At 37.7% G+C, this 24,222-nt stretch overlaps 1 protein-coding gene across 1 annotated transcript; it reads right to left on the bottom strand.

Annotated features, from left to right (window-relative positions):
* Positions 1 to 5,113: 5,113 nt before the first annotated feature.
* SOCS2 (suppressor of cytokine signaling 2) lies at positions 5,114 to 7,087 on the bottom strand. The gene has a single exon (XM_053580727.1). The coding sequence runs from the start codon at positions 6,690 to 6,692 to the stop codon at positions 6,096 to 6,098; it is 597 nt and encodes a 198-aa protein (XP_053436702.1). The 5' UTR covers positions 6,693 to 7,087; the 3' UTR covers positions 5,114 to 6,095.
* Between the last annotated feature and the right edge of the window lie 17,135 nt (positions 7,088 to 24,222).

Raw genomic sequence — 24,222 nt, 5'->3', positions numbered from 1 at the left:
ACAGGGGAATAATAACTGAGCTCCTCCGTAAAGTAATGTTAAAACTATGATGGAAATAGAGCACCTCCTTCCCGGATTATCGTTAGCATAAAAGAAGGGCTCCTTGGATCCAAGGCTACCTCAATCCATAAGGTGGCATATGGATTTGGGTGGGGGGGAGTTCTTACATGTGTATTTCACATCATTGTGTCAGGAGGTCTCTATTTGACGTCTCCATGGTTGTATAGATAAATTGTGGTTAATGGAATGACTTACTATTTCAAGCATATCTATTTCATATCAAGAGTAGCAACTCTACTAACTATATATTCTGGGATTTTAACATTTATTGTATTGATTGCATTTGTTTCTAACGCGGCAAGTCTAAAGTGCACAAATCATAGGTTTACCGATGAATGGTCACAAATTGAACATAGAACAAGCACCTGGATCAAGGAACAGAGCATTATCAGCACCCCAGAAGTCCCATCTTGCCCCTTTCTTGTTAGTACTTCTCTCATCCAGGTAACCAATTTTAGAAGCATGGATAGGTTTTTATCTTTTCTTAAATTTATAGAGTTTACTATCTTCATGTCTACATTCTTTTCCTCAATATTATCTTTGTGAAATTCACACATATTGTTGAGTGCAGTTTTGTTTTGTTAAATATTGTCGTTGCTGAGTATATTCCATTGTAATGAATATTGCACAATTTATTGTCCATTCTACTGTTGGTGAAACTGAAGATTATTTCTAGTTCTGAGTTTTTAAGAATAATACTGAAATAACATGCCTATAAAAGTCTTTGGTATATCATATACATACTTTTCTATTGAGTACATCCTAGGAGCAGAATTATTGAGTTATAGGGAATACATGTAGTAAGCTTTCGTAGGTATTGACTAACTATTTTTTAAGGTGGTTTTGTCAAGTCACACTCCTAAAATCAGTACATGAGCGTTCTCATTGTTCATGTCCTTGCCAACACTTGAAATTGAACATATAGTTTTTCAATCACAGCATTTACAGGAAATAATCAAGATTTAAAAATTTGGGCAGTGTGTTGAGAGCCTTTAATCATTTTTCTATCAATAATGTTTAAACAGAAGATACATAACTAGATACTTTATTAATATTTTATTCTTATTAAAATGCAAAGATGTTATTTCAAAAGATAATAGTGTTTATATTAATCTGTCTTTTGTCTTTTTCTCTGAACAGAATTCAGACCCAAATATTAGTTTTTCTGTGATATTTACTTCATAAATAGCTAATAGTAACAAACGGCGGCAATCCCTTTTTACTCTTTAGCAAAACAGTTGATCTGAGCTCTGCTAAGTGCAATGACCAGTGATAGTCGTGAAATGAAATTTAACAAATAAGTAAAGCTTTATTGGAACACAGCCATACCCACTGGTTTACATATTGTGCACGACTGTCTCTTGTCTACCAAGACAGAGTCAAGTAGTTGCAGCACAGAATGCATGGCCTGCAAAGCCTCAAACATTTACTCTCTGGCCCGTCCAGAAAATGTTTAACAGCCCCTACTCTGGAGGTATCTATTTTAATTGCTATGAAAGTCTGAGAATCAGGGCTAGCTCTCCATTTAGTAAAAAAAAAACCAAAAACCAAGTTTCAGTGCTCATAGGTCTTTGATTAAAATAGATAACTCTAGGGTAGGGGTGGTCAATCATTTTCTATAAATATTTGAGGAATAAAACCTTATGCATAATAAATTTGAATTTTGAATATTTTTGCCGTTTCATGAATTGTTGTTCTTCTTTTGTGCTTTTTTGCAGCCAGTTAACAATGTAAAATCTATTCTTAGCTCGTGAGATGTAGCAAAACAGACGGTGTGCTGGATTTGGCCTGCACGCCGTGGCTTGCTGATCCCTACTCTAGGGTTTTAATCGCTGATAAGCTTTGTGAAGGCAGAGACCTGACTGCTTTGTTTCACTGTTGGATCTTTAACCCTGGTATCACACTTCACACAGAGTCTATGCTCTAAAATACTTGTGGAACAAAATACTATTGCCATTTTAAAATTCTGCAGCATGGCTCAAATCCTGGATTGAAATTGAGAGGGCTTTATTTCTTTTATTCAGCATATATGCATCACATGCCTACTATGTGTGCTGCATTGTGCCAAAAAAAAAAAAAAGAAGAAATTGTTTACTAGACCTGATGCCAGCTACAAACTCATTAGCTTGTCACATTCATCTTATACCATGAATGTCCTACATTCAGGACACTGGATATTAGTATAGTAAATTCGCATGTCTATGAATAGCCACAGCTATTATCTGTCAGGCATTCGGATGAGAAAATCAAGAGCATAACTTAACAATGAAGTGGGAGAAATGTTTTCCCCTTTCCCATGCGCAAACAAGAGAATAGCTAACATTTCTTTAGATAAGGTGCAATAAAGTATGCATAAGTAAAGATTTATAAATAAGTCAAATCTCAGTTTGCAACATGAGTTGATATAGTACACTTGAGTTTTCTTTCATCGTCCTCATTATAAAGTGACTAGTCCTCAAATAAAAGCTTTAGACATTCTATGCTTTGTAGAATAAAGATAAAAATAAATCACAGTAAAATTATCCCCAAGGTTACTAGTCTTGACACTTGGTTGCATCTTCCCTCCCTTCATCATCTCTCTCTCCAGTCAGGACACAACAAAACTGCAAACTTCGGAGTTACAGCTACTGCTATTATATCCGCTCTTTGTTATTAAATAGCCATGTTATTTCGGACAATTACTTCATATCTCAATGCCACAGCTTTTTTGTATTGCAAAAGTAGGAAAATAACAGCATGTACTATTAGGAGATTGTAAAGATTAAATGAGATAATACTATAAATTGCTTTCCAGAAGCACTCAATAAAGCTTGGCTGATGTTATTTCTGATCTTTACAAAGCAGGCATCACGCGAACTTGTTAATTTTTTGTCTCTCTCTCCCCCCCTTCTTTTTTCCCTTTCTTCTCCCCATTTCCTTCCTTCCCCTTTCCCCTTTCCTGATCTTCAATAGCTTCCCGATGTCCCATTTTCTGATTATACTCTAAGTGAGTGTCGAACAGTTAGGATTATATCCCACTTTTCACTAATGACTTAGTAAATGCCCTTGTATATCCATGGATGTTCATTTTTCACTGAATCTCAGATTATTTCCACCCTATATTTTCCTAAAATGTAATCGACAGGTTAAAATGTAAGTGTATTTTTTAACTTTAAAAAGAACATATTAAAATTTGTCTTTAATGAAGCTTGTACCATGTAATAGTCATAAAAGCAGTGCATGAGATTGTTTTACTGCATGCATCTTTTACCGCTGGCTATTCTCTGATTCACGCCAGATAACACTGAGTTTGTGCTGGAGACTACTATTTATTCCTAAATGGCAGTTCTTTATTCTTCCTTAGAATTAAAATCTCGAATTTTTAGCTCAGGATGTGGGCCCAGGGAATAATGATTATATTTATTTCTCATATTCCCATGCAGTTGTGTATGGTCATATGATGCAAGAAAATATGTGCAAATTCTAGGGAGTGACCTTTACACGAATGTGATAAGAGATCTTTTGCCATTTCTTTATTCCTGCTGGCTGAAATGAACACATAATGGCTGTGGCTGTAGTTATTGTGCACCAGGAGGTGACCTTGGGAAAGGTCGACAGAGGGGCAGAAAAATTGAAGCAGGCTGCATTCCTGACACTGTGAAGCCCCAAAGTATTTCAGGCCTTCTATTTTTTTAAGCTACCATTTTCTCAAATTTTTCTTGATTCTGATTAAGGCTTTTCTTAATAACTTGCAAAGCCTCCTTATAAATTAAGTATATTAATTCATTTCTGAAAATTTTTGCAAATATTTCTTAGGCAGACTTTAAATTTTTCCCATGGTATTTGTTATATAGAGATGTTTTGATTTTCTAATTTATTTAGAATGATATCTACAGTAAACTTCGGAGTTGTGCTAAGCACAACTTGTGCTAAGCATTTTCCTAAACATTTTCGAATGTTAACTCAATCTTGACAAATCTATAAAGTAGAGACTCATTAAATCTCAATGATCAAGAAATGTAGGCTTAGCGAATTAATTTGTTTAAGGTCAGACATCTAATAAGTGGCTGAGCTGGGATATGGGATGTCTAAATCCCTGTTCTTAGCCACCGAACCACCGTCCTGTGCTACCCTATTAGTATGTCCTCCGATCACTATGCATTTGTGACCGCTGTGTGGTTTGAGGCTAAGAGACTTCCAGAATTTAGATGTTTGTATTTTTACTTTTTGGCTGACTTTTTGTTTTAGTTTTCAAATTTAACACTTTATTGCATCTACACTTATTTTAATGTATATTATAAGATGAGGCTCTTATTTGATATTTGAAAAATATAAACAGTTTCTACTAACTTTTCACATGTATCCCTTTTTTACCACTTGTTAAAATCTCCTTAAAAAAAAAAAAACCCTACAAAGGGAAGAGGAGAGAGAGGGGAGGGGAGGGAAGGGGAGAAATGGGAGGAGGGAGGGTATTTGTGGGGGGCCTCACCTAATGTGCATGATGCAATGGTACATTTCAAAACTATTAAGAAAAGAGTATAATTGTGATGGATGTGTTACTTAGTTCAATGTAAGCATTTCACATTGTATATCAAAGCAGTACCCTGAACCCCATAAATGCATCAATGTACACAGTTATGATTTAATAAAAAAATCCTACTTTTTTTTGTAAAATGTTACAAATATGTGCTCATATATTTTAGAGTCCATTCCAAGAGAAATTCTTCCACTATGTTGATCCATATAGTGATTCATGTTCTATCTGTTAAACAAATATTTACAGAACGCCTATTATGAGCTGGACACATTGTTTTAACTGTTATAGTTTATAGTATGTTTAACAGACAACACGTTCTCACCCTTTGAAACCCTTATTCTTTTATGAAAAAAAATTAACAGAATATTCTTCCAGTTGGAATTCATTTTATTAATAACAAAATCAATCTTGTGATTACTTAAAGTTAGCAATGTGAAACTTAGCAATTAATTGGCTTATTTTCATGATTCACTCGTTAGTGGTGGATCATCATATGTACCTCCATTTATGCAAATAATCTTTTTTTTTTTCTTTTTTTCAGGGTTTTTTTTTTTATTTAATACAGTCTAATCAAATAGTAACAGCAGTAAATAAACACTTTGAAAAAAAACAGGCAGGTATCCCCCTATGTCTGGAAGAAAATTAAGTCAAAGTATTCTACATGGTAGAAGGGAGACATCTGCTAATGTCCATGGTTAGACAATTCAAGGACAACTTAGAAATATCTAAAGCCATTTCCAAAAAATCAATGGCAACAGGGGAGACACAGCTACTTCAAAGGGTAAAATGTCTATATCTACATTGGTTTTTATTAACAGGGACTGGGGTGCACCTGTATAGCACGACATTCTTGTCTTTAGCCTTAAAGGAAAAGAACAAGTCTTTTCCATTTGCACCAGGTTGAAATATTTCTGAAATAAGGCTCCCTTAAAATGGATTACTACAGTACTCATTCACAGGAGAGATTTCATACATGTAGTAAAAAGACAAATATGGGATTTTGCTTTTTTTGTTGTTGTTGTTGATTTGGTTAATTGCATAAAATGAAGGATAAATACTCACACGCATGACCTGTCTAACAAAACTCCTAAGTACATCAGAATGCAAAATATAAAATGTCCTAAAGTAGATTCTGATCACCAGGCATGTAAAATTGAAGTTAAGCCTTTGTCAGCTCAGTTCTTACACTTCTTTAGCGGAGCTCTTTACCTCTAGAGCCTGGACCTTTGACCTGATGTAAAGGAACCTCAGAAAGGCAAAGCATTCTGATAAACCGCTCCTTCCACCTTGACTTGGGACATTTAGGAAGGGAAACATCACCAGGCGAAAATGTTTCAGTGAGGGGGCACTTTAAATACTTAGCTACCTCTTTGCACATTTAAATTAGATTGACTTTAGCTGTTCTTAGAAAGGATTCCATGTAGTTAGTTCCAGAGCAGTCACTCAAGTTTTGGTTCTCTTTTACATAGCTGCATTCGGAGATACTCTATGTGAGGCATGTTTAGAAAAAGAGAAACGCTTATACCTGGAATTTATACTCTTCCAAGTAATCTTTTAGTCTTGTTGGTAAAGGCAATCCCCAGATGGTACTGGTACATTTGTTAATGGTGAGTCTACAGAGATGCTGCAGAGAAGGGGCTGACGTGTAGAGTGGTCTGGTCAGGTAAAGGTGAACGGTGCCGTTCCGGGGGGCTTCTGGGCCCGTCCGCTTATCCTTGCACATTTGAACATAGTAGTCGATCAGATGAACCACACTGTCAAATTGCTTAAGCTTGGACTTGACGCATATGATAGAGTCCAATCTGAATTTCCCTTCTTGGTATTCAATTCGTAGATTAGTTGGTCCAGCTGATGTTTTAACAGATATTGTTAGTAGGTAGTCTGAGTGCGAGCTATCTCTAATCAAGAAAGTTCCTTCTGGTGCCTCTTTTAATTTCTCTTTGGCTTCATTAACAGTCATACTTCCCCAGTACCATCCTGTTTGACCCAGCTCCCGCAGGGCCTTCGCCAGACGCGCCGCCTCCGGGGATGGCTCCTCCGTTGACCCCGCTGTCCCCCACTGGCTCCGCGTCCCTTCCGCGCCATTCCCGGAGGGCTCCAGGCACCGCAGGGTCATGGGATAAATATCACTGCGGCAAAGACAGGTGACTGCCCGAGCTGGGGTCAGAGAAGGGCTCACGTCCTTCCTGGAAGTCAATGGGAACCCTAAAACGCGTCCCTGCTGGGTGCCCGAAATGCTGGCAGAGGGGGAGGAGATAAGGAGCTGCCTGTTCCTTCTCCCCAGGTCCTGGCAGACTGATAGCAAAGTCCCTCGCAGACGTGGTCACCCTCAGATCGCCTGCCGCGGGCGCCGGAGCTGCCGGCGCTGGGGATCCTGAGGCTGCGCGCCCGGGACCTCGGAGCGCGCCGTCCGCGGCCCACGCAGCGCCGGCCGCTGCGGGCGAGAGGGCTCATGCTTCCGGGGAAGCCCTGCCCGCGAGCCGCGGCGGCGGCGAGACTTGGCAAGTGTTAAACGTCTCTATGCAAATAATCTTTTCTGATTCCCTACAGTATATACAACCACATTCGTCTGAGGTATTTATATGTATTTTGTTGTTATTGATTATCATTTAGCTATTACTTTTTGATAAATATACTTTATATTTTCTATGTCTGTTTTTTATTTTGTGAATTTACTGAATTTTGATTGATGTTAAGAATTTTTTAGTGGACAGTCTTGAGTTTTACAAGGAAATTTTTTGTCTCTTTTCTAAATGATATTAATATTTTTTCTTGTTTTATTGCATTGTCCAGCACTTCCAGATCACTGATAAAAGGAAGAATACGATTGAAAGAGGCAATTTTGTTTTATTCAGGAATTACAGGGGCATTTTTATGTTTATTGATGATTACATTAATGTTTTTCATTTTAAACAGAGTGAAGTCATATCCTTCTCATTTTTTGTTTAACAAGTAAAATCTCAGAAATAGATAATGAATTTTAATAAATGTCTCTTTGACATGTAAGTTTATTTTTCTTTGATTTTTGATGTAATATATGTTGTATTTAATATTCGTCCTATGTACATTGTAGTGAAAGTTCTAGTTGTTATTGGATAGGTTTAAGATTCTTATTAAAACTTTAGCAGTTCTTACTATAGAATTTTTGTGATAATTTTCATAGATAGGATTGGGCTCTAATTTTCCTTTTCACATTGCCTCTGTCAGGCTTAAGTATGAAAGTTATTTATCTCTACAATATAAACGAGGTTGCTTTCTATTTCTTTCTGTTAATTTATAATAGTCTATATGTTGTGGGGATTGCCTAATTAAAAAAGAATATTTTACAGAGTTCACTAGTGAATTTGAAGTAGCTTCTTATTTAAAACAATTTTAAAATGACACATAATATTCTATAAAAATTCTTAAAAGCATCAGAGATGTGACAAATGATAATACGTAATGCAAAGATTTATCAAAGACAGGAACAGAGCTGTAGGTGAAATAATAAAGCCAATTTTAAATTTTGTTTTAATGACCTATATTTTAAAATTGAAAATTATATATGTAATAAACACAATTTGATGATTTGATATACATTGTGAAATAATCACTGTAGTCACGTTCATTAAGATATCCATCAATTTCATCTCAGCTCTAGTCTGACTAGGGATCAGAAACTACCTTTGCAAGGAGAATATTGGCTCACACTCAGGCAAAGTAGAGTTAGTTTTTAAGGTTTTATGTTTATGCAGGGGAACAGATGACAGAAATAATAAGTATAATATGAGGAACTCCTCAGGTCAGATACCAAAGCATTACAGATGAAATACTTCCCACCACCCCACATCCATGGGGCTAAAGAAACATTTACCTGGTGCCAGGTACTATTCTAAGTCCTTTTCATACATTAATTTATGTAATTTACCTAATAGACCTGTATGGTAGATATTCCTACACTCCCCTGTTTCATCCATTCTATGAAAAGATATTCCATTTTTTTCTCTAATTTTAACATCTGAAAGGGATGCATCTTACAATTTTAATTATTAGTGTTTTTTCCCTTTCTTTGGGTTGTATAAAAGAATGGTGGGTCTTAATGTCAACTGGGAAAATAACATATAGTTTGTCCTCATTTACAGATGAGAAACCCGAGGCAAAGAAATATTAGGTAACTCATATCTAGTAGTTGGCAAAACAAGGATTTGAACCCAGGAGGTCTGGCTCTAGAATTTGGGCTGTACCTGGTGCCCCACATTGTTGCAAGCTTCCCACACTTCCTTTACTGTACCCCTTACTCTTTGCTTCTCATGCTGACTGCCTTGGGCTACTCTAAGCTTTATGACTTGCTTAGATCGGTGTGCATTCTTTCTGAACCTCCTATCACTGATGCCTGCATCGTGTATTGGTCTGCTCTGCTTCTCCAGCTCTTAAAGTACAAGGTCAAGCCTCAGGCCTGACCTGCTCCCACCTCTTGTATCTCACTCCCCATTATCTCATCCCTTAGCCTCATCTTGATCTTCTGTGCCTGAATCTTGCTTCCCAGGTGTAATTCACTGTTCCTCTCAATGTTATAATGACAACAGTGGTACCAGGAAGGGGGATATAAGAATGAAAGTTCCTAGGAAAGTGCTTACAAAGGCTTCTGATTAGCATATTCAATCACCTATGCCATAAGAATATAGAATTCAAAGATTGATTTAAGTGTCTATAGATTTATACACGAGCATCATAGTCCTTTGCCTTTATAATTAGTCATTTGAAATAAACTATCTCCACAAATCATTAAATATTCTTAAAACATTAAACTAATGATTTCCTGGGGTTAAAGGCTAGGTGCAAGGACCTGGTCTTGTAGTCTCTATCTTCCCCAGCACTTACCACAGGTTTTTACATGCAGTGGGTGCTCAGGAGATTTGGAACTGGATTCACTGCCTTGCAATGCATTTGGGTCTAAGAAATTACATTATATCCCCTTGACATTTATTGTTCAGCATTTCTGAAGTGTCATTTGCTGCCTAGGTAGGAAACCTTTGTGAAAATGGAACACTTGCTTTCTGATCTGGGTCTGTTCTATACAGTTAAGGAGAACGGTTTCTCTGCGTGGCCTCAAGGGCAACTCTCTGGATAAGGATGATGACTCATCCTCCCAGGGTCTTCCTGCTGAAATGCTGTGAATAAATATATTCTGCAAAGGACGCAAAGTGCTATGGTACAAATAACAGAAAGCCCAGCCCTTCTGAACAAGGATGAACTGCAGTCACAAAGCTGTCAGCCACAGCTGAGAAACCTCTTCCAAAGGGAGATCAGAGGATTAAATAGTGCCCCTGAGTGTTTTGGCACTTTAAAATGATGCAAGCTTATTTACTTAAAATTCTAAGAATTTGCTTAATTGCAGAGCCTGGAAGGTAACGTTGAAATGCAGAGATAATAAGAAAATGCTAGGGCTAGAAAGCTGAGGATCTTAGTGAAACACATCAACAGTGCTGGATCCTAGTAAATGTGGAATGTAAAGGTCTTAGCAAAATAACTAAGAAAATGCTACAAAAGCTATGTTAACTAATGTGATGAAAATGTGTCAAACGATCTATGAACCAAGTGTATGGTGCCCCACGATCATACTAATGTACACAGCTATGGTTTAATAAAAATAAATTAAAAAAAAAAACAAAAACAAAAAACAGTGCTGAACCAAAATAGGTGCTTGGCTATATTCATGCAAATAGCTTGTTTTCTGAAAATTCTTGTAATTATATGACAATTATTAGCAAATAGAAGAAAACAGTTGATTTTGTTTTTCAACCTGGATGGTAAACTCCTATTCAACATTTTCTGCAGGATGAGAACATAAGAGACAATAGGTCATGAAAAATATATCCCTTCAACAAATCTTTATTGACTTTTAGCATATGTCATGCCAGGGGTGGGGGTGAGCTGTGGGTTGGGTATATGGCTAGAGAAGGGCCTGAAGGAACTTGCAAGCCACTGGGGAGCTGCTCTGTAAACAAGGGATGGCATAAGAGCACCCGAGAGCCCCATACTTGGGGAGGAGATGGTAGTGATCAGATGATAACTGAGCCGCTTTTGAAAGGACAGGCTAGAGTTTTCTGGGTGAAGAAAGGTGGCATTAAGATAGATTATTCCTGATAAAATGAGCAGTAGCTGCAAAGAAACAAAATCCGACGTACCATGTTTCCTTTGAAGAACTATACATCATATTTTGTATAGTTGGAGCTTCAGAGGAGCAGGGAGGTATATTAAGGCTGCAGCAGAAACCAGCACACATTGAACAGCAATGTCGTAGGTAGGGTTCCTCTAGAAACAGACCCTGAGATACAAATGTTAAGGCTGGACGTTCATTTGGGAGGGGATCCCAGGAAGCACTGGTAGAGGAGTGACAGCCGGTCACAGATATGGCAACTGGGTATCGATCCATTGGTGTCCCCTGGAGAGAAGTGGATCTCCGAGTTGGTCTCATTTGATATATGGGAGATGGGTTATATTTCTAGCCAACTCCCATCTATTTTGGGGTGAAGGCTGCTCCCAGGACAGTTAACTCCCTGGCACTTGGGGATTTTCCCTAAGGCTGGAAAATTCCCTCAAAAAGAGACTTATATACATGCACTTGTGGTAACAAGCTACTGGCATGTACAAGAAAGGCAAGTGCCCAGGGGCTAAGGACGGGGTACTGACAGTATCTGGTATAGGCCATGTATGCCAGGCTAAGGATTTAGAACTTTAATCTGAAGAAAATGAAGAGCTGAGGAATTATTTTAGTATAATGAGTGGTGACATGATAAGATTGACATTTTAGTAACTTTTTTTTCCCTGTTACCAATAAGAAAAATTGATTAGAGTAGCCTATGAGCAGTGGTAGAAATAAGTAATTAAGATGCTCTGCAGTAATCTAGAGGAGAAATGATGACAGCCCTAACAACAAGAAAAAGAGTCCTAATTTGTAGGGTTTGCTGATTACTATGGTGTGGATACTGTCAGCATGGTCAATTTCAAGCTAACAGTGTGATGTTACTCAATGCTAAATTGAGAGGAGATAGGTGTGCACCATTGGTTCTTATGTTAGCATACCACTGTCTTGACTTTTGTGGTATGAAGAATAAGGAAAGTATTTGAAGAGAAATTAAGTGAGTAGGATCAGAACTGATGGGAAAGGGGTAAGATATAATGAGTAAAAAGAACAACTATCAGATTTTTGGCTTCTGTAACTAATTAAGTGATGGTATCCTTCACTGAGATAGAGAATTTAGAATAATGATTATATTGATGATAGTAGCATTAGTAGCAAATAGAATGCTTACTTTGTGGCAGGTACTACTTTAAGCTCTACACATATTAACTTGTTTAATCTTCACAAAATATTATAAGGAAGTTATTATTATACCTACTTTATAGGAAGAGGTATAATATTGATGAAGAAATTGAACTGCAGAGAGGTTAATTCATTCACCCAAGGTCATTATGTGACTGAGTCAAGTATTGTCAAATACTCAATTACTGTTAAAATTTGACAGACATTTTTATACACACCTTTTACAGTTGGTCATTAAAATCCATCATTCTTTTTCATTTATTAGCTGAAATTCTTTTTTAAAGAATCTATCATCTTTTTTTCATCAGTTATTTGGTAACTTTGATGTTTTATGCGAGAATGTTAGAACAAATCCTTGATATTTCCCTTCAGTTGCCACTTTTATAACAATGAATAGATTCACTTATGCCTCCAACGCTGACCATGGAATTTTTTTTAAAGCACCATATGAATGCCTGGATTGTTTCTAATTTTAGAATATTACTATTATCTCAAAAAGAAACTTTGTGAATAATCAGATTTTTTTTAGAAAGTGTTTGATGTGTTTCAATTCATTTAAGTATTAATCTCTTGAGGCTCAAATTGTCCCGTATCTTGTTGGTGGAATTATTTTCAAGATGTATAATACTTAGGGGATATTACATAGTTACGACTGTGGTTATCAACCTTGGATGCATGTTAGAATCATCTGAAGAACTTTAAGACTTCTTGATACACAGTCCATTCCCCATATAAGTTACAGTAGAGACTCTGCAGGTAATACCCAAGCATCAGTACTTTTTAAAGCCCCCTAAATGGATTCTAATGTTCACCCATGACTGGGAACAGTGAACTTCTAGGATGTGGATTAATTTGTTTCCTTTCCCTTCTTCCTTTCCCTACCCATCACCTAACCTTTTCTTTTTCAATTCTCACCTCCAATTTTAGTCCACTAAATCATATTTTGGCCCAGTCACTCAAACAAGCCACCATAGTTATTTGACTCCTTCTTTTCCAGCACTCTTTAAATCCAAAGGATTTTATGAAGATCAATGGCTTTCTTGTACTTTTATTATCAAGAAGATAATTATGTCCACAATATAAAGAAGACATTGATAAATCAAGTGCAACTACTCGGTTTTTAGTACTTTTCTAGGACTTGTAACAATCTTTGCATTCCTTAGTGTGATACTCCAGGCTTCCCTAACCAAATCTCAATCTTGGTTACTAACCTCATCATACACTCTAAATCCCTGTACCCTTCAGTGTGGTCATATTAGTACACATTTTCTCTAACACTTTGCCACCAAAAGGCTAGCCTGCCATGAACCTGTAGCATTGGCATTCCCTGAGATCTTGCTAGAAATGCAGGATTTCAGGCCCTACATATAGTCCCCACTGAATCCCAGTCTGCATTTTGAAAATATTCCCCAGGCACATTAAAGTGTGCAAAGATTTCTCTAATGTACTATGCACTTTCCAGTCTCTTTTGCTCCTCCTCATGTCCTGTTCTTTCTATGACTACCAGCTCTTCCCCTTTCTCCTTGATTCATCCTTCAAGCCTTAGTTCAAATGTTGTCACCCTGAATTCTTGACTGATTTCCCACCTTCTCACCTCTGAAAATAAGGACTCTTTCCTTCATCATAGCTTTGATGTTGCTTGTCATATCATTCTCATAAAACACTAATTTTATTTTCTTCTTAGTGACGCAGGTACATGAGAAATGACTACATTAAAGCTCTATAGTGCAATAACCATCCCTTATTCATTTCTGCACCTGACTAACACTGTTCTTTGGAGATATTAGAATTTCTAGTTAAAACAAAACAAAACAAAAAAAAAAAACAGAAAGGGCAATACAGGACTGAATAATCCTGGGTAAAGAATGTCAGCATCTGCTTTTCCCTGACCCTTGCCATGGAAGTCACTAATGTCTTCAACTGGCACATTCATCTGGTTTATTTTCATACCCAATCTTGACTAAGGCAAGCAGCTTATATTAGCATTATACTCACTGGATACTGGTGTCTGGAATTGTGTGGACCTGAACTCAGGACTAAGTATGCCTGGTGTGCACTCTGGACACTACCTGCTCTGCGTGTCCTCGGATCTGCTTCCTTTTCCCTACTCCCACTCCTCTTCTAACCGCACTGTGTATTCCCAGAAAGTAAAATAATCTCTGTACTTGGTTTGAAATCCCATTTTTTCCTCTGTCTTCTACTAGACTCAGTTCACCCTATCTGGACATAGAGGTTCACCTGAAATTACCAATGTAGCCCCTTTGAATACTGCAATTTAGCCTGCTGGTCAATGCTGTCCACCAACACACATAGACAGACAGACCCACACACACACACGGCCAGGTTGCTTCCTCTAAACTCAGTCCTGCAATTATTTTATGGTTTGTGTGGTATTTTATGGTTTGTGCTTGATCTTATTATGAAGAAATACAATCCTTGGGCCTTTAACTTGGACTCAGGGACATGGAGACCATAGGTTGGATAATCATGGCTTGACCAGGACAGCTTGACCAGGAGAGCTGGTCTATTTTGGCAGAAAGGAGGAAGTAGTGATTTTATCAAAAGGCTTAGTGCTACTGAGGTATTTGTACTGCGTTGCATTGTGCGGATATTTCTTCCTACACTTGCTGTAATACCATGATCTCTCTTATTTTTTCCTTTTTAAAAAAATTCTTCAATAGATTTAGGGGGTACAAATTGGTTTTTGTGAGATAGCACTTCAGTGAAGCACTATGTCTTCTTATTGCTATCGTCTCGGTCCTGTTTAGGCTGTAATAACTAAACACCATCGAATGGGTGGCTTATGGACAACAAAAACTTATTTCACTGTTTTGGAGGCTGGGAAGTCTAAGATGAAGGCATAAGCAGATTCAGTGTCTGTGGAGGGTCCAATTCAATTTTGAATTCATTAAAAGGATAAAGGGAAGTTATAGAACTGTTAGGAAGGCTGAAGACCCAGACCTAGAATGGAGCAGGAAGAAAAGATAGCGTTAAAGGCCTAGGAGATGGAAATGAGATAAATACCACATACCTGGCACCATCTGCTTAGGGTGCCTCTTAAGCTTAACGAATATGTTCTACCATTTTCAGGCTAGAGTAAGGGGATAATGAACTTACATCATTATCATTCTGTTAAAGAGGAAAGTCCCAGTGAGAGAGTATTCCTCTTGGCTTGGAGAAAAGGGCTGTGGATAATCCTTTATAGAAATCAGAGTGCTAGTGGGAAGGGAGAAGGGATTCTGGGTATACTAAAAAAACAAATGCTTGCCACTTTTGAGGACATTTGCATTCTGGTGCAGTTACTTTTGATGCGTAACAAATCACTCCTAAACTTAATAGCTTAACACAACAAATTATTTGATTATTTCTCATGTGGTTCAGGAATTTAGGAAGGGTTTGGTTGGGTGGTTCTGACTTCAGCTCTCTCTACATTTGCAGTCAGAGTTTGAATAGTGAGGCGCTGGAGCACTTTAGGGCTTCCTGGGAGTCCTTTCTCTTCATGTAGGCTCAGTTCTCTGTGTAGTTTGTATTCCCAGGTAAGTCTGGGCTTCCTTACAGCAAGGCAGCTTCATGGTGGTTGAAATATTCAAGAGAGAATATTCCAGTTGACAAGACAGAAGCTACATTACCTTCTGTGACCTACACTCAATGTGACATCCACCTCATTCTATTAGTTACAAGCAAATCACGAGCCTACACAGATTCCAAATGATGGGAGAGATACCCCGTCTCTCAATAGAAATAATGTCAAGGCTTCAAGGTCGCATTGTGAAGAAGCACCTGTGATGGGAGGTAATGATGTGGCCATCTGTGGAATCTACAGACTGTGACACTTCCTCTCCACAGTTAGGAGATGTCAAGCCTTCGGGTCTCAAAGCATATAACTCAGCATACCAAATCCCAAACTTCTTTATAAATAAAATCTTGGCTCGGTGCCCGTGCACAGTGGTTACGGCGCCAGCCACATACACCAAGGATGGCGGGTTCAAACCTGGCCTGGGCCAGGTAAACAACACTGACAACTGCAACAACAATAACAAAAATAGCCAGGCTGTGGTGGGCACCTATAGTCCCAGCTACTTGGGAGGCTGAGGCAAGAGAATCGCTTAAACCCAAGAGTTGGAGGTTGCTGTGAGGCGTGACGCCACAGCACTCTACCCAGGGTGACAGTTTGAGACTCTGTCTCAAAAAAAAAAAAAAATGAAATCAGTCTTGCTTTCATAGAAGAAATGAAACTTTCTATATGATTTTTTAAAATCTTCTGAAAGCTGTACTCCAAATTTTCCCCTGACAACGCTCGGAGAAGAGATGTCATGGTAAAGAAAACACGAGAATGATATTTATAAGCTCTGGGGTTCTATCCTGTCCTTGCTAGGATCCTTGGCTACTGAATCTTAGTTTAACTCTGTAAAATGGAAATACTGTTTCTCCTCTGTCCCCCACAGCTTCGTGGTGAGGAGTAAATGAGTCTGTTAGTGTGTGGAAACACCATAAATGAGAAAATGTCACATAAACATAAAATATTGATGTTGTTCTTTTAAGTAATTTCAACGTTTCACAGCCCATAGGGATAGGAAGCTTTTGGCAGTAACTGACTAAAATATATTTATCTGCCGTAGCTCTCTCGAACCAACCAACTTGAAATTGGTTGTGCTAAGTTCCTTCTGGTGAAATGGTGACAGAGTCTTCTGCTGTGTCATTTTCACGGTACCGTACCATATAATTTAATTTGCATTCTGCGCGTTACGTAAGCCTTTTGCTTAGCTAGTAAACCATTCTCAGCTTCCAGCTTCTAGCAGTATCACTCAGGAATCCCTAAATTATTTTCCTGATCACTGCGTTGCCTTGCAGTGGCTTAATATGGATTCTGTGTTTTGGTTCAGGGTCTCTAGACTTTATTACTTTACATTTGTCTACTTTAAGCTGCATTCTCAGTTTATTGGCCTGGTCACTATGAGGTACCAATCTGTCTGAATCATGTTGTTTTATTTTTTTCCAATGTGCTGTATATATACCATATAAAAGTAATAAAAATCTATGTACCTTAGAGGAGGTTATGAATATTTTATTGGTTCTACTTCTGGGGCAGACTGACAACTCAAAACAAGTCAAGTCAATGCTCCAGGTACCAGGCCGCTGAGCAGAGCTGCTAGGAGGGAAGGAAGCCAGTATTTTCCAAGCGAAAGCTTTGCTAAAACCTGGTTCACTCTATAAACTTGTGCTATATTCTCTGCTGGCCTATGGCTAATAATTTTAGAACTCTCGACTCGTCTTTGTTTAAACACCCATGTTATAGTGGCCATTAAAAATACCGTCCTGGAAGGAAATATGATCCATTCAAAATTAGACTATGTCAGAAAATCCATTAGCTTGGACAACTGTCAAGAAAGTTGTTTAAGAATTAGACACTTTTAATGAAAATTAAGTTCAAATAACTATTACCTTCATTCATGCAAAACATGTGTCAGGCAATTAGCTAGAGGAAAAAGTAAACTGCAGAGATCTGCTTTCAAGGGCACATGTTAAATTTCCTAAGTGTAGAGTATAAATGCCTGAACACAATAACTAAGAAAACGCGGTGAAGGCTACGTTAACCAGTTTGATGAAAATATTTCAAATGGTATATAAACCCAGCACATTGTACTCCATAATTGCATTAATGTACACAGCTATGATTTAATAAAAAATAAAAAACAAAGTATACACATGCTAAAAGAAAAAAAAGAAGAAGCTGTAGATTAGCAAACGAAAACTCAATGATAAATTGTTACAGTTCAGTTGTATATGAAAAGTCTTGAGATGTTTTCCGAGACAGCTGCAGGTCTCCAGAGCGTGGAGTGACCATTTCTGCTTTGAGAATTTAGGAAATCTTGAAAAGAATAATAAATTGAGTTTAAAAGACAGTATTGACTATTGAAAATATTGAGCCATTTTTTGTTTGGTTTTGTGACATATGGAGGGATCACATTTACATAGGGGAAAGAGAATCACTTGCTTCCTGTGTCCTGCATCACCTAACACAGCTTCTGGGAGTGATAGGACACCTAGAAACCTCCTGGAAAACTAGAGATTTCATCAAGGATACTGTCTAAAGGTTACTGAGGCTAGCGAGACATTCTAATTAAAGGATCAAGTGGAAGAAATCTGCAGAAGGACTTGAAGTCCAGTTCGAAACAGCAATGTATTAGTTAAGGAGACAAAAGCAGCCAGTCACTGTAGTTTTTAAAAGATGCATAGGCTTGCAAGGGCTGTGTGTGTATAAATATGTGTACATGTATGGCTGTGTGTAGGGAATCAGAGAAACATCATCTCTGGTGGTATTTTGAGAAAATTAAGAACACTCGAATATAATATTAATACCAATCCAATATTAATGCCATACTACTTTACTCATTTATTTTGATAAAACTTTAGCATCATTGAGTAAAAGACAAGATGGTGATTTCTGAAGGGTTCCTTTTGTAAACCTAAGTGACAGCATAAATCGGTTTTCTTCAACCGATAATTAATTGAGAATTAATGGCAAGGGGATTATGAAAGCAACAAAAATGTCCCATTCCCCAAAGGGCTGGCCACGGTATGACATGTCAGTCATAAACACAAGAGAGAATTCCAAGAGGAGTCACGAGGGTGTAAGTGATCAATATGAGCTCATTTGGTTATTTGTCTTTCCCTTCACTTTGAATGGCTATAGCATTTATCTGCTGCTTTGCCTAATTTAGTACTTAATAACATAGTTTCTGATTGTCTTCTAATTACTTGATACATGAATGTCTTGTTTCCCCAACCAAACTGTATTCTCTCTGAGGGCAGGGATTTTGCTCTTGTCTTGTCTCCTTCTCCTCATCCACCAGTTCCCGGTGGAGTGCTTAGTAGACATCTATTATGTGTCCAGTGAATACATATTTGTTGATGATCAAAGCCAGCAGTCAACCGTTTCGGCACCAGGGACTGGTTTCATGGAAGACAAAGTTTCCATGGACCAGAGGATGGAGTGAGGGATGGTTTCAGGATGATTCAAGTGCACATGTATGGTGCACTTTATTTCTATTATTGTTATATTTCACTGTTACCTTACTGTTATGTTCTCATAAGGAATGTGCAACCTAGATCCCTTGCATGTGCAGTTTACAGTAGGGTTCATACTCCTCTGAGGATCTAATGCCACGGCTGACAGGAGGTGGAGCTCAGGCAGTGATGCAAGTAATGGGGAGCAGCTGTAAATACAGATGAAGCTTTGCTCACTCAGCTGCTGCTCACTCCTGCTGTGCAGCCTGATTCCTAACAGGCCTTGGCCTGGGGATTGGGGACTGCAGATCTAAGGAGCTAAGCAATCACTTTTTTTACTGTTTTAGCTCCAGTTTCCTTTTCTGGAAAATCAAAGGTAAACATGATGATACTCTAAGGCCTTTACCAACCCTGTGGATCTAAAATTAAGATTTAAATCTGTTTATATTTTACTGGCTGGAATAAAACTGCCATTAACATTTATAATCAGATATAAATATTATACAGGTAACTGATATTTTTCTTTCTTCTTCTTCTTTTATTTTTGGTTTGGCAATTTCTTATAATGTCAAACATGCACGTATAATATGATCTAGCCATTCTAGTCTGACAGCCATAAAAATGTATGTTCTCACAAAAAACCTGTATATAAATATTCATAGCAGTTTTATTTGTAATGGTGAAGCCAGAATATTATTTGTTTCCTTTATCTATCTCTGGAAGATAATATGAAATAATTTCACCAGATTAACAAAAATGTACCTACTGTGTGCCAGGTTGAGAGGTGTTGGAGAGTTACTGGTGAGCAATGTAAATGTTGTTCTCATCTTCCTAAAGTTAAAGGGAAGGAAAGAAGAGAAAGAAGAGAAAGAAGGGAAGGAAGGAAAGGAAGGGAAGGAAGGGGAAAAAGGGAAGCAAAGGAAAACAAGGAAGGAAAGGAAGGGAGGCCGATAGTTTAATAGCCAAAAAATAAAATGAAGGCTGTGCTAGAAGGGGATAACCTGTTATGGAGACATAAATCTGTCTCTTGGGCTTCTGGAAGCCTTGGTTGATAGTAATATTTAATCTGCGATGACTTGAAAGATGAGGATAGGTGAACTGGTTAAGGTGGGGGAGCAGAAGGTTAACATTTACAAAGGTTCTGAAGCAGGTGAGACCATAACTTACTGAAGGAAATTTAGTTAGACCTGGAGTGAGGTTTTGAAGGAGAAATGAGGGAGGACATTAGATACAGAGATGGGCCAGAAGTCAAACCTTAGAAGAACATAAGAACTTCTATTAAGAAGTATGGAAGCTACTGGGGTCCAAGGGGATGAGATGATAGATTTTTATTTCAAAATACCCAGAACACTTCAACATACTTTAATTTTTTCTTCTGCAGCCATTGAAATCCAATACATATTTTCTGACAAAAATCTAAGATCATCTATGTTTGACTTAAATGTAAAAAGATGCTTTTACTTTGTTATAGGTAGTAGACATTCTTAATCACTTCTGTGACACATTTCAGTGTGTTTCAACAAATGAACCATAACTGTTTTAAGTAATATCAATGAAAATTTAAAATACTAGTGCCACTAATACTTTTGTAATTAACTTGCTGATAACTCGATAATGTGTTTTCTTTTGACAGAATTGTTGATCAGTTACAAGTTCAGTGCTGAGTTAATATGAAAACACATTCAAGTTCATGGTGGGAAGACTTTGGATACATACTGGCTCCTCAATTGTTAATAATATGGTTTCAGTAATTCATGTGAACTCTCTAAGCTTCAGTCTCCCTTCTGCAAAATGAGGACAATTTAAATCAGGGTTTTTGTAAGGATTAAAATGACTTTTTGTAGCACATCTAGCAAATGATCTGACCCACAGTAAGAGCTCAGTAAATATTAGCTCATTTTCTCCTTCCCAAAGGTTCTTTTCAGTAGGAAATGGAAACTGTTTAGAATTTCTCCTTATTTTATATCAAAAGCCTAATAAAAACTACTGCATGACAAACAGATCGTAAAAATAGGAATATGAATTAGCACCTGCCCTAGATCTCAGCATAATTGGGGACAAAGATGTATTATAAAGAATGAGATAACCATTTTTCTCTCTAATTCCCAACCTTCCTTCATAGAACAAAGAATTACTCTACATTTTGGCTTAAAAAATCTTTGGAAGAAAATTTTGATCATGTCCCAGATTAATCAGATAAGTAGGTGATATAAAAGGAGTCCTAGATGTGCCCCAGGAGAATGTTTTTAAACTTCCAGGCCTTTTATTCAGGTCATGTTCATGGAAGCCACAATTTAGTCCAAATAAACTACTTCTACCAATTCACATAAGACACTTCAGGGGCAGTATGTAATTGCATATAAGAAAATGATTACAACTAACTAATACCAGTCAAAAATTGAAAAGCATGAATCAATAAATATTGAAAATCTACTATATTAGTAATAACATTATGAATAATATTTGTACTTAAAAATAAACCTCTATACTACCCTTACTCTATATGTGATACTTGATGGTGATTTTCATTTTACATATGAGGAAACTGAGCTTCAGAGAGGCAAAGTAACTTGCCCAAAGACACACAACTAGTGAATATGGCATCTTGAATTCTGACTCAGTCAATCTGGTACTGGAGCCCATACTCGTTACCTCTATGCTACCCTGACTCTATATACAATAATTGGTGCGACATGAAACTCAATGTGCCAGATGCTATATGCCAGGTATTCTGTGCACTAGGAAAACAAAGAGTTTACAAATTGGAGGCACTAATTTTGTTTGGCTTTCACACTTTTAAAAAAATTGAATTGGTTGCCAGCGTTTAAAAATCAGGAGATTTCAAAAAAAAAAAAATTCCATATTTGTGGTTTCTTCTGAAATAGCAGAATATCTGGTAGTACTGGGCCCATAGTACCCCACAGCAAAAATTACCCTGAGCTTAACAGTGGCACCTGCTTTAAACAGGGGATACGTTCCTTTATTAGCTATAGGCCCCAGCAGACCTACTTCATTGATTCCTGTAACCTGTTGGTCCTTGTGGGTATATCAGTTTGCAGCATGCTTTCTCTAAGCATCCCCAGAGGTTCATAATTTATCAGTGTATATAGTACCCTCACTGATACCTAAATAATTGAAGTAGCTTAGTTATGATTACTAAGAATCAGAGACAGACTGACTATTGAGCTCATTTCTTGTATGAGCCCCAAAGCCCTGGGAAAGATTCTAGCAATGTGTTCACATAATCCATATGTTTTTGAAAAATTTGCAAAAGTCAGATATTTTAGGTATAATGGTTAATGCTACTATCTGTTTCCATTCTGAGTTCTATTCCTACACACTTCCTCCTGTTGGGTTGTTAAAGTGGCTGTGGGCATTCAATATAAACATTCTCTTCTCAATGAATTTGCTTCTATATAAATATCCATTTCATATCTATTTAAGCATTTTTTTCTCAAAGAGAGCCCCACATTATATCAGCTCTACCTTCCTCTGTCTAGGATGCTTCATTCTTAACTCCAAGGGCATTGATGTGCCAGGATCAGCATATACCACCCGTATAGAGCCAATGATGTATTATCATGGACTTGAGGAGAAAAGCAGGTTTTTGGAAGCACAGACAACAAGAATGCACTTATATAGACTTACAATTAGTAATTATTTTATAAAATATAATTAATACTCAAAGCTCATCGAGTCTTTGTTATTTTATAACATTGTGCTATCATTGATGATCTTGAGGGTATTTGCATCTATTTTATCTGTATGGTAGAGATACTATATCAGAGGGTGCTACTGTAAATCTCCTCAATTCCATATTCAGTGACACCATGTTGGTAACTTGAAATCAACCAAGATGGGAATATTTACGCCACCAAAATTGTAAATATACACAGATTAGGGCTTTTTATGGAAAGGTAATTGTTCAATGATTACTAGCACCCTACTATCCAATGGTGTTGCTGCATAGTGATAATGAGACAGTGGGGTTGCCAGCACCATCTTTCCTGTGGCAGGAAGTGTGAGTTCCAGGGACACAGATGTAAAGATATTGGAATGGCTCATAGATTCCTCACTATGCAGTTGAATGCCTTTTAAAATATGCTTTTCTTTCTTTCCTTTGTCATCCATAAGGGAAGAATCCAAGGATTGTTTCCCATCTGCTTTTATTCAGAAAATAGAGGTATATTCCATGTATGGTAAGAGCACAGGAAGAGGTGTGCCTAACACAGTGTAAGAGGAAGGTAGTGTTGTTCGGTAAATAGTATGACAAAGAGGGTAGACCCCCAGAATTTGTGAATTAGATCAAAAAGTTCTGCAATACAAATCAGAAACTAATAAATAAGGTTGACAACCACTGGTGGATGACAGCTTATTTTTATTGAACTTTGAGTACACTAGACATTTTGCTAAGCATTTTACACACAGTTTATCTCATTTGATCCTCAGAATAAATAACCTTCTAAGGCCGATGTTATTATGCTCAATTTACAAAAAGGAGCCCAAGGCATAGAGAGGTTCATAAACTGGGCAAGATTGCTATTTAGTAAAATGTTCAGGCTAGGAGTAGAACCCATGTTATTCTGACTGTAGTACCCCAGCCAGCTTTTTTTTTTTTTTTTTTATTGTTGGGGATTCATTGAGGGTACAATAAGCCAGTTACACTGATTGCAATTGTTAGGTAAAGTCCCTCTTGCAATCATGTCTTGCCCCCATAAAGTGTGACACACACTAAGGCCCCACCCTCCTCCCTCCATCCCTCTTTCTGCTTCCCCCCCCATAAACTTAATTGTCATTAATTGTCCTCATATCAAGATTGAGTACATAGGATTCATGCTTCTCCATTCTTGTGATGCTTTACTAAGAATAATGTCTTCCATGCTATGCAGCCTGTACAGTTAGTATGGTGGTGATGAAGCAAGAATATTTTTCTTTTTTTTTTTTTTTTTTTGTAGAGACAGAGTCTCACTTTATGGCCCTTGGTAGAATGCCGTGGCCTCACACAGCTCACAGCAACCTCCAACTCCTGGGCTTAAGCGATTCTCTTGCCTCAGCCTCCCGAGTAGCTGGGACTACAGGCGCCTGCCACAATGCCCTGCTATTTTTTGGTTGCAGTTTGGCCGGGGCCGGGTTTGAACCCGCCACCCTCGGTATATGGGGCCGGCGCCTTACCAACTGAGCCACAGGCACTGCCCTGAAGCAAGAATATTTTTCAAAGAAATAAATTCCTCAAACAGCTAAAAGTAAAACCTTCCATTTAATCCCACAATCCCATTACTAGGTATCTATCCATAAGAAAAAAATAATTTTACCATAAGGTATTTGCACTAGA

Source organism: Nycticebus coucang, chromosome X, assembly GCF_027406575.1.
Source record: "Nycticebus coucang isolate mNycCou1 chromosome X, mNycCou1.pri, whole genome shotgun sequence".
Classification (NCBI taxonomy): domain Eukaryota; kingdom Metazoa; phylum Chordata; class Mammalia; order Primates; family Lorisidae; genus Nycticebus; species Nycticebus coucang.
This window is presented reverse-complemented; position numbering and strand designations above follow the sequence as displayed.